Source organism: Mus pahari, chromosome 12, assembly GCF_900095145.1.
Source record: "Mus pahari chromosome 12, PAHARI_EIJ_v1.1, whole genome shotgun sequence".
NCBI lineage: Eukaryota > Metazoa > Chordata > Mammalia > Rodentia > Muridae > Mus > Mus pahari.
In genome coordinates, this window is record NC_034601.1 from 29,713,439 (window position 1) to 29,729,087 (window position 15,649).

The 15,649-nt window shown below is 39.2% G+C and overlaps 1 protein-coding gene across 1 annotated transcript in view; it reads left to right on the top strand.

The window, feature by feature from the left end:
* Positions 1–15,649, top strand: part of Ccdc14 (coiled-coil domain containing 14) — a 33,408-nt gene that overhangs the window by 7,070 nt on the left and 10,689 nt on the right. The window contains exons 6-9 of the mRNA XM_021209649.1: positions 6,180–6,398; positions 6,515–6,609; positions 7,749–8,259; positions 10,824–10,965. Of these exons, the coding sequence (XP_021065308.1) occupies positions 6,180–6,398; positions 6,515–6,609; positions 7,749–8,259; positions 10,824–10,965 (967 nt within the window). The remainder of the gene's footprint in view (positions 1–6,179; positions 6,399–6,514; positions 6,610–7,748; positions 8,260–10,823; positions 10,966–15,649) is intronic.

The following is a 15,649-nucleotide window of genomic DNA, read 5'->3' on the forward strand; positions in this document are numbered from 1 at the left end:
ACTTGTTGAACTATAGTTAGGATATAGGACAAAAAAAACCTGCCAATGGTTGACACTGATTGTATCCAAAACCATGATGTTGTATGCTTTCATGGTTAACCTTGCTGAAAATTAAGTGTAGTAATTCAGGAAATATTTTAAAACAAGTTTTGAGAATATTGTCTTTTAAAGCATTAATAGCATTAAACAGTTCAAAATGAAGTTGAAACAGTCTGCACTATGAATTTCATTCTTAAATTAACATGGAATTGTACACATTTATGGGGTACAGTGTGATGTTTCCACACATAAACATTGCATAGCAATCAAACTAGATTACAATGGGAATTCAGAGTGGAATCAGCTAGTCCTGCTCTTCAGATGGGCCAAAAATGTCAGTCAGTACTTAAGGGCATGCATACAATTTACACGAGGGGTAAATTTTAAAAAACAAAACTCTGAGACTAGTTATTTATTAATTAATGTCTAGGCCATAAGCTTTGGCTCATTCCCCTGACTAGCTCGTAACTTATTTAACCCATTCTAACTATTCTATGTCTTCCACTTGGTTAGTTACCTCTCCTCAGTTTCATGCACCCAAGTCCAGGGCAAATTTCCTTTTAATTCTATCCTGAGTTCATCTACCTGCTGGTTAGTTAGCTCTCCTCCAGTCCCCACGGGCTTCTTCCTCAGCATCTGGCTCTCAAATTTCCAGTGCCTCTCTATTTTCCAGAATCCTCTGTCTTCCTGCCAGTGTCCCGCCTCCTATTTCCTGCCTCAGCTCATTGGCCATAGGCTTTTTTATTGACAGGTGGTGCTTATAAGCGATCAGTACGCTGGTAGGCTGAATGTGTGTATATTTTTATATGTATGTCTTCACATTAGTGCTCTGTACCATGTATTACACATGTTTGTCTTTCCTTATTCACTTCCTATCATTATTCTTACTGAACCTGAAGCTTATGGATTTGGCTGGCCACTAAACTCCATGGATGCGTCTGTCCCTGCCTCCCCTTTGCTTGGGTTAAGGACCATACTGCCTGTCAGCCCCGACAGCTTCTGGGGATGGGAGCTCTGGTGCTTGAGCTTGAGCCAGCAGGTGCTTTACTGACAGGGCTATTTGTTTAATCCCTAGGCGGAAATTTTAATTAATTTAGTAAATTTGAAAACTGATATCCAATTATAAAACTTTTAAGACTTTTGGATTACTTCTGGTGTGTAAATTTACTCTTTCAGCTATAAATTATATACAGTCTAAATAGAGATGGAACGTTTCTAATAAAAGTTTAGCATCTGTTTTGAGGTATACTATAAATATATGCTGGATTTTGAAGATTTAATACAAAAAGTGTTTTAGTTCTGGGCATTAGACACTGAATTGTCAGTACTATTGTTATATTTCCTTATTTATTTTTGTGGTGTTGGAGATCAAACTCAGGCCTTCAGTGTTGTAGGCAAGAATTGTACTACTGAGCTGCAGCCTCAGCTCTGGCTTCATGTAACTAAAACATGGGAAGTAAGTCTTCCCTTTAATTTTTTGGTATGACTACTTAAAATTTTACATTACATATATTGCTTATATTATGTTCCTGTTGGACAGTCAGTCTTAACTAGGATCAGTTCCATATAGCCAGTTGTTGTGTTTTTAGAAATGGCGTTTAGTTTTACTTTATAATTAAAGCTTTGTTAGAACCTACTGTTCATAGATCATCCATGGCTGCTTTTGTACTATGGGGGCATTGAGTAGTTGTGACAGAGACAAGTTAGCTCATAAGCCTGAAATGTTTCCTCTCTGGCCCTTTAAGAAAGAAGCTTTTGGAGTTTCTTAAGTTTCTGTGGGATGGCGACACCTGCTGGCAGAGGCAGGACTGTGTAGCTCAGCTTGATAAGACTGCAGAAGGAAGTCCAGTGAGCTAGTGGATTGAGAACATGGGCCTGTTAACATGGACTCAGAGCTCCTCAGATTAGATAGTTCTTAAGGAGCCAGAAATCTAAAAAGAAAGGCCTAGGATTCCAAAGGAGAGGACAAGATTATGTGCTGTGCCTGTGGGCTGTGATCTCCCGTGGATCATCTTAGACTCCAAAGTTAAAATAGCTTTAGAGGATAGTTTTCTATTTTCATTATTGTAAAATTATTTTTAATAAAAACTGATACTTTATAGGAAGTTATTAGCTAGTTTTGTAGCTCATCTGATAGAGATGATCTCTTATTGCTATGGGTTTTCATCATCTCAGAGGGATCATGTTTAGAAGTATATTTCTAGATAGCAAGATTTATTAAAATGAAATATTTACTTATCTGGTCAGTTTGCAACTATTGGATGATATAACATTGCTGAGTGTTTACTCTGTGCTCCATACTGTTCTAAGACGTTGCCAAGTGTTACTTACAGTTCAGCAATCTTTAGAAGTTGGTGATTTTATTTGCATTTTACTCCGTCTTTGTATTTAATAACAATGAGATTATGAAAAGTAAAAAGACAAGCATTACTGATTGACTTGAGGTCTGTAAGCAGTGTTGGGGGATGGACTGAAAGAATGACAGGAGATTGAAGGAGTGAGTTAGGGTAACTCTATGTGAGGAAGTGATTGGCGGCACCATGCAAACTCACTTTTTCACTCTGAAAACTAAAGGATGCAGCAACCTATCCTGGAGGTGTTCATATAATCAAGAAGCATTAGGAAGGTGGATAGACCAATGACTAGCCTGCCCCTCATAAAAAGGAAAAATGGCCTCTCCAATCCTGTGTGCATGTGCGCACAGCAGAGACTGACATCGGGTGTCTTCCTCCTAACGCCTTATCTTTTTTTGGTTTACTTATGTATTTATTTTGGTGACACAGTTTCATGAAAGTCAGGCTGTCTTCAAACAGGATATGAAGCTGAGAATGACCTTGACTTTTTGTTATTGTTGCTCTTGTTTTTTTTTATTTTATTTTATTTTTTATTTTTTAACATATATAAGAAATAAATGTAAAAAACCAAATGCATGGACAAAAAATACAAGAACATATAATCATCTCAATAGAAGCACAAAAAAAAAAAAAAGAAAAAGTCTTTGATAAAATTCAACATGCATTCTTAATAAAAGCCCTAGAACAAGTAGGACTATAGCAAACATATTGCAACATAATAAAGGGTGTGTGTGGCAAACTCATGGCCAACATCATCCTAAATGAATAAAACCATTAATAAACCCCATTAACATCAGGAATGGGAGAGGAGTGCCCACTATCCCTACTGCTCATCCATAACGTGATTGAAGCATTAGCTGGAGCAATAAGGCAAGAGAAGGGATACAAATGGGAAAATAGTAAGTCAAATTATTTTCAATTGAAGATTATACCCAATGTTCAATTATCTTATACCCAATGTTCCCAAAATTTGACTAGAAAAATTGTAGAAATTATCAATAATTTCAGCAAATTGTTATGATATATGATTGACTTAAAAATTTCCCAGTCTTAATACATATGAGTAACAAGCATGCTGAGAAAGAGATCATGGACACGCTCCTCTTCCCAGATTCTCAGATAAAATATTTAGAATATAAATAACAAAAGAGTTTAAAAAAACCTCTACAATGAAAACTTTAAATGTGTGAAGAAAGAGATTAAGAAACATTCTAGAATTTGAAGACCTCCCAAGTGTATAGCTTGGTAGAACTAACATTGTGAGACCTTCCTACCAAAACAATTTACTGATTCAATGAAATCACAACCAACATCCTCATCTCATTCTTTACATAAATAGAAAGAAATCCTCAGTTTGATATGGAACAACAAAAGATCCAGAGTAGCCAATTAGTCCTAGATAACTGTTTGTTTCTATGCATTCTGCTCATTTTAAGTGCTAAGTGCATCTGTCTATGACCCAAACTTTTATACATCTGTTTCTATTGAGTTGATTTTGTTCGATATCAGACTGTTCACGTCTCATCTTATTATTCATTTATTTGGCAGTCCTGGGGCTTGAACCCAGGGCTTCATGCATGCAGCACAAATATTCTGCACTACTTCCATCTATCTTGTTTGTTGAGACTAATCTTTTCACAGAGCCCAGTTTGCTCTTCCAGCTGAGCTGACCTCAGGGGAGCCTCTTGTCTTTTGCTCCCCTGGTCTGGGTTTACAGATGCCCATGGCTACGCCTGGCTTTTTAAGTGGGTGCTTGAGTGACAAACACCCCACTAAGCTATCATCCCCAACCCTGCCAGGTTTCTAGAGACTAGTCCTAAGAGTCACATTCACCTTTCAGTTATGTGTCCCAAAAATATGAAACCTTGGGCTCTCCATACACTCAGTAATGCCCATCAGGCTTTAAAGATTCATTTTCAAGGTCATGTGTAAAGACATTGTCAGACAGCTTATTGGGTTTGTTTAATTATTGAAGGGACTCTCCAGCCCACCAGTTGATCGTTCTTCTCCCCTCTGTAGACTTGTCTAGTTTTCTTGGATGTTGTCCCAGAAGGTCCCACTTGGTTTGGGAGATCTCCCATGGACTTTAATAGGATAGTGGCTGTGAGCTGTGTGCTCCCGAGAGTTGGATTAGAACAAATAGCATATTCTTTTTTCCTTTATAGAAAACTACCTTTGTCTCCTTGTGAGTCTTCCATAACACGGCTCTCCATGTTCAGGCATTACCTGAGACTGGCTTTTCCAGCAGTACATACACTCTTCACAAGGAAACTGGTTTTAAAGACTCACTGCTGTGATAGTCTGCTGCATAGCACCCAATTGAAAGTTTGGGCTCCTTCCCAGGAAAGACAGGGACAGGGCCTGCAAAGGCTGCGCCTGCCTTCTGCAGTGCTTGAATCTGTTGAGTAACTGGTGTCAGAATAGGACTCAGACCTCAAAGTCTGCCAGCCAGCCCTAAAACCACTCTGCTCCAAAGAAGCAGTATTCTTTCAGTCACCAATCTTCCAATACGAGAAAAGGGAAGGGAAGTTAGGCAAATCCTCAAGGTTATTATACAACTACTAAGTGAGCATTCTAGTATATGTCCTTTAGTAGTTGTAAGTGCTCATGGGATTGCGTCATTTGTATTTGTTTTTTGTAGGTGTTAACCCAAGCTATTTTCTAAGTCCATTTTGTAACCTGTTAACTTATGATCTACCATAGCCTCTCATTTCTGTTAATCCTGGGAGGAGAATCTTCTTAGGGAAATAGAATCTAGATTTTTTTTTTTATACCCATTATAAAACAGTGCTATATCAAAACCTTTTTCATTCTTTAGCTTATTATTATCAGGCTTATACTTTACATATAGACTAATGAGGCCTTTAATAATGAAGATAAACCACACTCCTGCCTAGGTTCTGCTTGATATCCATGGGAGGCCTGCCCTTTTTTGAAGAGCAACAGAGGAGATGGTGGTGGAGGTAGGGGGAAGGGCTGGGTGGTGAAGTGGTACTTAGGGTTTCCAAAAACCTACTTTAATAAGGGTTCTTAAACACGTCAACCTTGACTTCTAGCCTACCTACCAGAGGTAGGAGAAAAGAAAAGTTAGTAGGAAATGGGGGATGTGGACCTGTTTAGAAATAGCTCTTTGGGGCAATTATAATCTTCATTGTCAGGATATCAGTAGTGTAGTCCAAAACGCCAACCAAGAATCAGTGGCAGTGGCTCGATCCAGAAGAAACTGTGAGGCTCTGCTGAATGGCTTGAGTCTACAGAAGCAGCCAGAAGCACCCGGGATACCACAAGAAGTCCTGTGGCACGTGTCTACACTGGCCTAGAGTGGATGAAAGATTTGAGTTGAGAGCAATAGAGAGTTGGAAAAGTAGATGGTGGTCAGATCTGGGGAAATGTTTAATGCTAGATTAAGATGGGTTTTTTTCTTTTTAATTGTCCACTGTTCTCACTGTTTGACCTTTTTTCTTTTTTTAACTATGAAAGCATACAAAGTTACAAAATGTTTTTTCTTTCTATTCTGTTTTCCACTGAGAAGAACAGGACATGGAACCAGGTGGAAGTTTAGTGACCTTTAGTGATAATGCAGTACCATACAGGTGTTGTAACTGAAAGGGAGATTTTCCAGGTAGCACTTATTTATTTTAATAAGTACACATGAATTTTGACTGGGGAAACTTAATTACTTTCAAAAGAACTTGGGATGATTTTCTTCTGGGAGCTACCATAAAGATATTAGAGTAAAAGTTATTGAAGACTCATTTAAAAACTCACTTCCTTTCTCCACATTAGTATCATCAGAAAATAGGAAATGGATATCTAATGAAGCTTCTACTGGAAGTGACACAGCACAGCATTGGTCACTACAAGATCATTATAGAATGTACTCACCGATAATATACCAAGCCCTCTGTGAGCATGTGCAGACTCAAATGTCACTGATGAATAGCTTGGCTTTAAAAAATGGACCCAATGGAATACATGCTGTGTGTCATACCATGTCTAATTCAGGTTAGTTCCTACCATAGTTTCAAATGTTGAATGTGAACTATGTTTAAATTACTTTGTAATTATATAAACACTGTAAGGTATGAATGATGCATACTTCTTTCTTTTTAACTCCATAGGCTCTCAGGCAGCACCACATTCTGGTTTTGGCTGTTCTCCTTCCACTTCTGTCTGGCCACCTCCGCAGCCATCCTGCCCCCTAATGGTCCACTCTGTGGGTATATATAGTTTGTTGCTAAAGAAGTGGCTTGCTTAGAGAAATTGTCATCTTAGCAATGTACTGAATTTATTGATCAAATATAGTAGGATATAAAACCAATTTCATAATTTTTTGGATTAAAAACTTTTAACTCTTAAGAACAGTAGTGAGAGAGAAAGAGAAGAAATCATGAGAAAAGAGAAATCAAGCCTCCGACCACCCAAGCACAGCCAGTTCCCTGGTAAAGTGTGTTTTCACTCACTCAATGCCGCGCCTTTAAAATAAGAGCTTTGGTTTACAGTTATGTGCTGCTCTTCCACTTAATACAGTAGTATGACTGTTTTCTTGATATATGCCTTTTATATAGTTAAGCTATATTTTGTGGGTGTTTTTCTCTTAAGATACATGTCTCTGAGCTAAGTTGTATAATAAAATCACTAGTCTCTGATTTGACATTGGGCTAACAGCTAGTTTTATTTCTCTAAAATTCATATACATTTAATATATGCACAAACATTTTTATTTCTCTGGTCCTAAAAATTGAACCCAACACCTCACATGCAACACAATCACACTACCACTGGGCTCCATTCCTGCTGAATATATTTTTATCAAAGCTCTGTGTGTGTTTTCTAAATAAAATACCTATTTTGTTTTTATATGTGTGGGGATTTGCCTACATGTATGTCTGTGCACTACATGCATGACAGCATTGGATCCCCAGGGACTGGAGTTGTGAGCAGCCCTGTGGGTGCTGGGAACTGCACCCAGGCCCCCTGCTAGAGTAACAAGTCTTAACAGATGAGCCATCACTCCAGCCTCTGAACTTGCTTCTTAAAATGTTTCTCAAAATGAAAATGTTTGTTTGAGTCCAAATGTGGACTAATTTTTGATGCTTTTAAAGCATGTGTGGCATTTGTAAACAATCTATTTTCATCGTGGCTAATGTTCCCACATTGCAGAGTGATCTACTTAAGCTCTGAAAAACTAGTCTTTGTTGTGCAGTGAGGAAGTCCAGTTTGCTGGAAAGCTGAAAATATCCAAAATTGGTTAGTAGTGATAGAGAATTATGTTCTACTACTAATTCACTTGTGTTTTTTTAGTCCTACGATGTCTGCTCACACGTTTGAAGGCTTGCTGTTTTCTTGCTTTAGGAAGTTCAGACTGATGCTGATAACCAGTTTGAATCACAAAGTCAAGCAACCTCTGTGAAGTACAGTGATGTTCCCAGGGATCCGTTTAGTGTCCATCCTGGAGTTGCATGTGGCCTTCCCCACGCTGACAGTCCAGCTGTTGCAAAGAGTCAGCAGCTGGATCTTGTGAGTTGTATTCTGCCCCAACAGAGAGCTCCTAAGGATGCAAAATTACTAAAGTGTTTCCAAACACACACGTCTCTGTCTCCAGCTCATGGAAAGGACGCTCTCTCGGACAGTCAGGCATACCAGAGTCCCTTCCAGTTACAGCCAGCCTTCTTGGCCACTATTGAAGAAAAATGTGCCAAAGAACAAATTGAAGAGGCCACAAATGAAGGAAAGCATTTAAGCATACATGTGCAAGATGCAAAAATAGCCAAGAATGTGCAGCTGGCAGAAAATGTGAGCCAGACTGCTGAAAAAGTCAGACTTGCCAAGTGCTTGTTGGGAGAGCTCAAGGCCCTGATGGAAGGTAGATGAGCACTTCATGTTTTTCTGTGATCTATAATGCTTGGTAGCAGTGTTGTGTTTTCTAGATGTCATTCAGATGATGGTGATGGAGCAGAAGTGTCTGGCGTTTCTCACAGAACTGTATCTTGACCCAATAAGGAACATAGCTCTGTTTGTTGTCTTGAGTCTGAGGCCTTAGTTTGTTTGCTGAGACAGGGTTCATAGAGTCTAGGGTAGCTCCCAGCTCGCTCTGCAGCTGCTGCTGGCGTTGGAGCCCTAGTCTTCCTCCCTGGGTGACTTTTCTATTTAGCAAAGATGTAAATTGACTTCTCTCACTTAATAACTAGGTGTTACATTGTTCAACAGACCCCGCTTTTCTAACAGCTTTGTTTAGCTGCTCACTAGCTTCTCTGTTTATGTTTAGTGTTTTTTTCTTAAATCAAGGGAAAAGGTCTTTGAGCCAAGTTGTTGTTTTGGGGTGTGTGTGTGTGTTTTAAAGTAGTGGCATTTGCTTGGAATGAATTACAAATATGTCATCTTAGAAAGCACAGTAATTGATTGTGGAGCTAACAGAATAGCTGCCATTTATAGGCTGACACATACAGACCTCTAAAATCCTTGTAAATGCAGTATAGTTAAACCATAGGTTAAGTATTAAAATTGCAGGTTTTTAAAAGATTTATTTATTATTACATGTAGGTACACTGTAGCTGTCTTCAGACACACCAGAAGAGGGTGTCAGATCTCCTTATGGACGGTTGCGAGCCACCATGTAATTGCTGGGATTTGAACTCAGGACCTTTGGAAGAGCAGTCAGGGCTCTTAACCACTGAGCCATCTCTCCAGCCCAAAATTGCAGTTTTAACATCTTCAAATTAGACAGTTTTTGTTTATTTGTTTTTTGTTTATTTTTTGAGATAGGGACTCACTATATAGCTCTGGCTAGCCCGGAACTTGCTTTGTAGATCAGGCTGGACTTGAACTCAAGGAAGCAATTTACCTCCCTCTTCCAAGTACTGGGATTAAAGGCATGTGCCACCATACCTAGCTCTTTGTTTCTTTTGTCCAAATCTTTAATCATGGCAGTAGCAGTGGCAGCAATGGCACCAGTGTCTGCTGTCCTGAGTGCTCCCTTGCTCAGCACTGTGCTGTACTCTCGAGTGACCTCTCGGGAGTCTCCGAGCACTCTTGGAATCACCTGCATGTCAGGTAAGGATAATAGCATCTCATTCTAATCTCAGCAACCCAAGGAGATAGATACCTTTTTTTTTTTTTTTTTTTTTTAGTTCTATTTAACTGTGAAGAAGCTTAGACTAAAAGAATGAAGTCATTGAAATATTAGCCAAAGAATAAGAAATAAAAAAAAATCTCAATTAGAAAGGAGGAAGGACTGAAGTCAAAAACTACTCTGCAGGACAGTGACTGATGGTAGGAAATAGCAGTACAGCTTTCCTACTGCTAAGAGGTTAGGTTTCCAGCCTTCTCACCACAGAAAATTAGTACATGAGGCAATGTGTCTCCATTCCTTCATTTTAGCTATTGTGCTGTGCATACATAATTCAAACATGTTAGACACAATAAGTCATGCAATCTTTATGTGGTTTGACTATGGTCAAAGCTCTAAAAACTGTTTGAGCCAGCTCTCCACCCTCAGAACCATGAGCAGAACTGCTCTATAGAGAGAGGACCATGCAGTTGCTGACACAGTTGTTCATTGTGCATGCACTTTCCACCAGTGTTCAGATACTGTGGAAGCGAATACACCTGTATATACTTGATTACCTCGAATGCTTTGATGGGATGGAGGGAACAAAAAAGAATGGAATTCGAACTTGCTCCTTGCGTGTATTGACTACTTGCAGTCATAGCTGCTCTCCACAGTTAGTAACAAAAGACAGAGGTCGGCTGGGTCACATTAGTTGCACTTTATAAACTTAAATAATGAAGTCATATCTTAGAAAATCCACATTCAGTATTTTGCCAACTGAATCACCTAAAATGAACTATATTTTTGGTTTTTCAAGACACATTTTTTTTTCTGGGTAGCTCTGGCAACCTGGAACTCATTCTTTAGATCAGACTGGCCTCAAACTCAGAGATCCCTCTGCCCCTGCCCCGTCTCCACTCCCTAACCCCATTCCCACCCATTCCCTGCGGAGTGCTGGGGTTAAAGGTGTGTGCCACCACCAAGTGGTGATGAACTATATTTTTAAATGCAGGATCAAAGTCTTGTTGTTTAGAGAGTAGCAGTTATAGGAAACTTGCACAGCAATCATTGAGTCTACCTTAGAACGTTGATAAGTGCCAACCAGGAGATATGTGGGGATCTGTTTCCCATTTCATTTAACTGGAAGAAAATTCACTAACTGTAATAGCTTTGTGATTTAAGATTAATCTTTACTCAGTTTAACAATTCCTTAGAATAGTTCTGAGTGAGTAAGTATAGACAGCAAGATAAAGAAAAGTGGAATGAGTAATGAAGTTGAAATCTATAATGAGTACATATTTTCTATAAATGCTTTTAGTAATACATGCCAGTAATCTTGTCAATTTAAAATACTGATTTTATTCAGTTGCCTTTTATAGAGGACTCAGAAGTTCAGAGGTTGGTGGCAGAAGTGGAGGCGTGCATATCTGGACTTTCAGCGGTGAGTGGCCACCCAAATGTGGAAGTTGAAATAGCCCTGGCCCTGCAGCCCCTGAGAAGTGAGAACGCTCAGCTGCGGAGGTGAGACTTGCTCTGGATGTTTTTGTCTATAGGTGAAGGTGCTCCACAGCTGGAGCCCAGATGCCAAGGAGACAGACATATTTCAGTCTCCAGTACTTATGCCTTCCCGTTCTCAGGTTCTGAAGGTTTCACATTTGTTAACTTTCCATCACTTCTGCCCACTAGGATGTATGTTCTCCACCTGTTTTATGTCTGTAGTCACCTGTTAGCATTTACACCGGAAGATGGGCCTGCCTCGGGTGGTTACTGTGTTAATCTAAGTTGTTTTACAATAACAAACATCTGATTCTTAGGACAAGTGTGTTCTTCCTTCCTCCAAGACCATCACGGGTCACTGAAGCCTCTTTTCCATCCTGGCTCAGAATCTAGGATTCTTTTTGCTTTAAGAAGCCACTGTCTCAGTATGTTTTCCAGGGAGTGATAGGGAAGGGAGTGTGAATGTAATCATCTCATGTCTTGGACCAGAAGTCATTTTGTGATCTAAAACCTAAAACAAGTCACATGCTCCCTCCGGACAGATGCCTGGGACATGGCACCAGGGAAGAGACCCTGCTGTGAGAGCTGAGTGGGGGCAGCCCTGCCATATTTAGATGTACTTAGACATAGGACAACGCTTCAATTCCTACATTTCTTTTTAGTCATATTAACTTGCTGGAGTTATGTTCTTAACTTGTTTAAGAAAGCTTCAAACCAGTGAGTTGTCTTGAAATGTAAGGAAATCCCCCCATCTATTATCAGTATTGTTTTAACGTTGACCACTGAAGCGTATCATCCGGGATCTGTCGATGTACTTCATGCTGGAGTTCATTTTCAGATGCTTCTCAGCTCTGTGCTGTAATGTGCTCTGACAGTGTTCTCGAGAGCACAGATAGACTTGCAGGGACGCACACACAGTTTTCAAGAGACTTGAAAACAGCAAAAAAGGATTCCTGGTTGGAGAGTAACCCACAGAGAAACATCTAGTGAGACTTATGTGCTTAGCAGCAAGGGATCTCATTTGTGGGTAGAGTTGTGGGCCTAACTTCTAATAATACTGTCATCAGTTCTAATCTGAGGGGTTCTTGTAACAGTATTAATTTTACAAAAACTAAAATGAAGAGTAAGTCACATAGAGTGAACAGCAACTGTCCCTCACATTTGCCACCTGTAATTTAAAGGAATAATTTCAAATAATTGGTTTGTTATGCATACTAGGACCTAGTCTGAGACTATTATCATCTTAACATGGTCATCATGGAGACCATGACCACAGTGGTTCTCATTTCTGTTCCTCAGAATGTTTTAGAATTGCTGTAGGATCCTTTATAAGCCACTCGTGAAAAGGAGGCTTGCTCTTTAATTTGTCACCAGTTTTTAATTTTTCTAAGGGCGTTAACTTAATTGATATCCACTTCTTTGGAACTAACAGTAAAGCTTTTTAGCTGTCTGTCACTAGGGAGAAAAGATTGTATAACAGTCTATTGCCACTGTTATTTACTTGATCTTTTAAAGTAATAAAAATTACAGAAAAAGATGCAGAATTTGTTAGCTATGTTCCTTTGGATAGAATGGGACTTCCAGTAGCACTGTGGGAATTTTGTGCTATTTTTTAATCTTTATTTGGAAAGAATCACTCAAATTTCACTATAAATAAGAAACAGAATGGGTAGTCTTATTTACAAGTGATTTTCTTTTTTGTTCTTTGTAGACATTTGTAAACTACTTATCTTAACTAGAAAACTGATCCTTTCCCTCTCCGCCCTTCCCCCACACAACTTGAAGTTTATTGCCATCTTGTGGCAAAAAGAAAAACTGCTAGGTGCATGGCTTCTAATGTACTTTGGGCATTTTGAAATGTCCATAACTTTTGTGATACTTGAAACACAGTTGTCTCTATTTAGTCTGCTTGTTCCCAACCTACAAGATATCTGTAACCTGTAATGCCTTGTCGAATTTAACTATAGAAGCCCCTACCTAGTATATCCCCAAATACCCTGGATGGTGGTTCAGAATAGAGCATCATCTCATAGTCAGAATCAGCAGTCTGAACTGTGGATAGTGGTTGTCTGTGCAGGAAAGGAGGAGGATGAAGATGGCCTGAGAAAACTCAGATGCTGTGGCTCTCACTATGGTGAGGGTCTTACCACACCACATGAGAAAATGCGTAGACGTTTGCACTTTAAATAGATGTAGGCTAGTGTACTTATGCTTCACCCTCATGCAGTTACATGATAGTAAGCTAATTAAAGAATATTTGCCTAAATATCAGCTGTTTTTATCTCTTGTCAAAATCAAATGTATTTAAACTGAATGCATTTAAAATAGTATCTGTAATATCCATTTCTGAGACATTGTTTTTGCTATTAATTTTTAGTATTTATTATAAAACAGCAAAAATGTAAAAGCAGGGAATAAGGAAAGAGTATCTACTGGTACAATTAGGCTTGAAGAGTGTTTTCATTGTGGGAGGAGTTTCAGTGTGCTCCTCAGCTAAAACACAGGAGCCAGCAGAAGAGATAAAGGAAGCAGCAGGCACAGAGCTGAGAGTCCTTGGGGGGACGTGGGCTTCTGGGGAACATGTGTTAATAAGGAGGCGCCCAGGTAAATTGGCAGACTCTGTTACGGAAGTTTCTCTCCATGCCACATTTTAAGGTTGGGGGAAGAGAAGATGGGAGGGAGGTGTGTTGGGGGGGGGGTGAGGGGATGCCTTGCACGGGCACATTCATGTGAAGACAACAGGAGGATGTTGCTGTTGAATGCCTTCCTCTATGCTTTTCATCTTATCCCCTGAGGATAGGACCTCGGGCTGAAGTAGAGACTGCTGTTTAGCTAGGCTGGCTGGCTAGTGAGCACCCAGGGTCCTCCTGTCTCCACCTCCAAGTGCTGGGGTTATCATGCATAGCCATACCCAACTTTTTTGCATGGTGAGGGTTCAAAATCAGGTCCGCATGCTTACACAGCAAGCTCTGTCACCCAGAGAGCCATCTCCCCAGCCCCTCCACTCTGTGTTTATTTTTTTTAAAGGGCATATGTGAAAGTATCACACTTAGAGGACAGGATGGGGATGGGAGGCTTGTAATAAGTGATAGAAAGTTCAAATTGACTAATGGTTCAAAAGAGATGAATCTGAACAACAGCATACAAAAAGTATGTAAAAAATAAAAAAGTCATTTTCTCATATAAAGTAGTTGCTGTTTTTCTGGAAGATACCAGAAGAAGAGGCATTCTGTTTTATAATCTGGGTCATCACTCTGTGCCTCTTCTCCCAGATCTGCGTGTTTTATTACTGAGGAAACTCTTTAGAACATCAGAGTCCATCTTCAGCTTATTCTTATTCTTTTTCACTTTATGTGTGTCTTAGTGATTTTTTTTTCCAGTAGTGGATAGTAAACCCAAGGCCTTGCACATGCCCTATCACTGGACTATCCCCCAAGTCTTTTTTGTGCTCTTTCTATGTCAATATATTTGGATATCTTATTCATTTTAATATGTGTGCATTTAGTATTTCATCACATGGATGAATCATAACTTGTATGGTATCTAACTAGTTTTCAGTTTCTTGTCAAATGTATATTGTGTGTGTGTGTATGTGTTGTTTTATGTGCTTTTGCATATGTATAGTTATTTCTGAGTAAACCTGTCCAGGGGATGGAGAAATGGCTCAATAGTTAAGCTATCCTTGCAGAAGAACCCGGTTTGGTACCCAGCACCCATATGACAGTGCATAGCCATCGGTATCTCCAGCTCTAGGGGCCTGACACCCTCCTTTGTCCTCACTGGCACCAGGCACACATGTGGTGCACAGACATGCAGGCAAAACACCCATACACATAAAATAGAAATTGAATTTAAAAACTATCTTGTCAAAGATGATACATATTTTAGAGCTTGGATATTACCAAGCTGTCGTCCACATGGTTACAGCAGACTCACACTGACTGCAAAAATGCCCCTTATGAAGAGCTATTGCCTTTTATTTTATATTTTTGTATATTTGAATGTGTGTGTGTATGTGTGTGTCTGAGTACATGTGGAAGCTAATGGTAAATGTTATGGCACTATACCCAGCTTTCATGTAAGCACTAGGATTCCAGAGTCAGGCCCTCTATTTCCTGTGGTAAACCATCCCCCCAGTCCCAAGCTAAGCATTTTCTAAATGCTTATAAATCACTTAGCTTTCTTACAGGAATTGCTTGTTATATCTTTTTCCAGTCCTTCAATTCTAAAACAAGCTTCAAATTGTGATGTGTTTAAACTTTATATTCTTTACTTGATGGTTGTTGGATTTTGAGTCCTCCTTAGGGATTTCTTTTGTAGTTAAAAGATTATTTATATTTCCTCATATAACTTGTGTTGTTGAATTTATGTTTTGTTGGTATATTTTGTGTTCTTAACTCTTTACTCTACCCAGAATTAATAATTGTGAATGGTGAATGGCAAGATATTATCATTTTAGATTCAATTACTAAATCAAATACATTTGTATAGAAACTCTCCAATTCTGGAAAGATACGAAATGCCAGTACCTAGTTACATATTCTTGTTTGTGAAGTGGGTGCACACTGTGAAGACGTGGTTAATACTAACATTCCCATGAGGCCATTACCTTCTCCATCTAATAATGAAATTACTAGAAGCACAGATTTATGTCTCCCAACTTTGTCAATGAATCACAAACATGAAAAAATACACACACACACACACA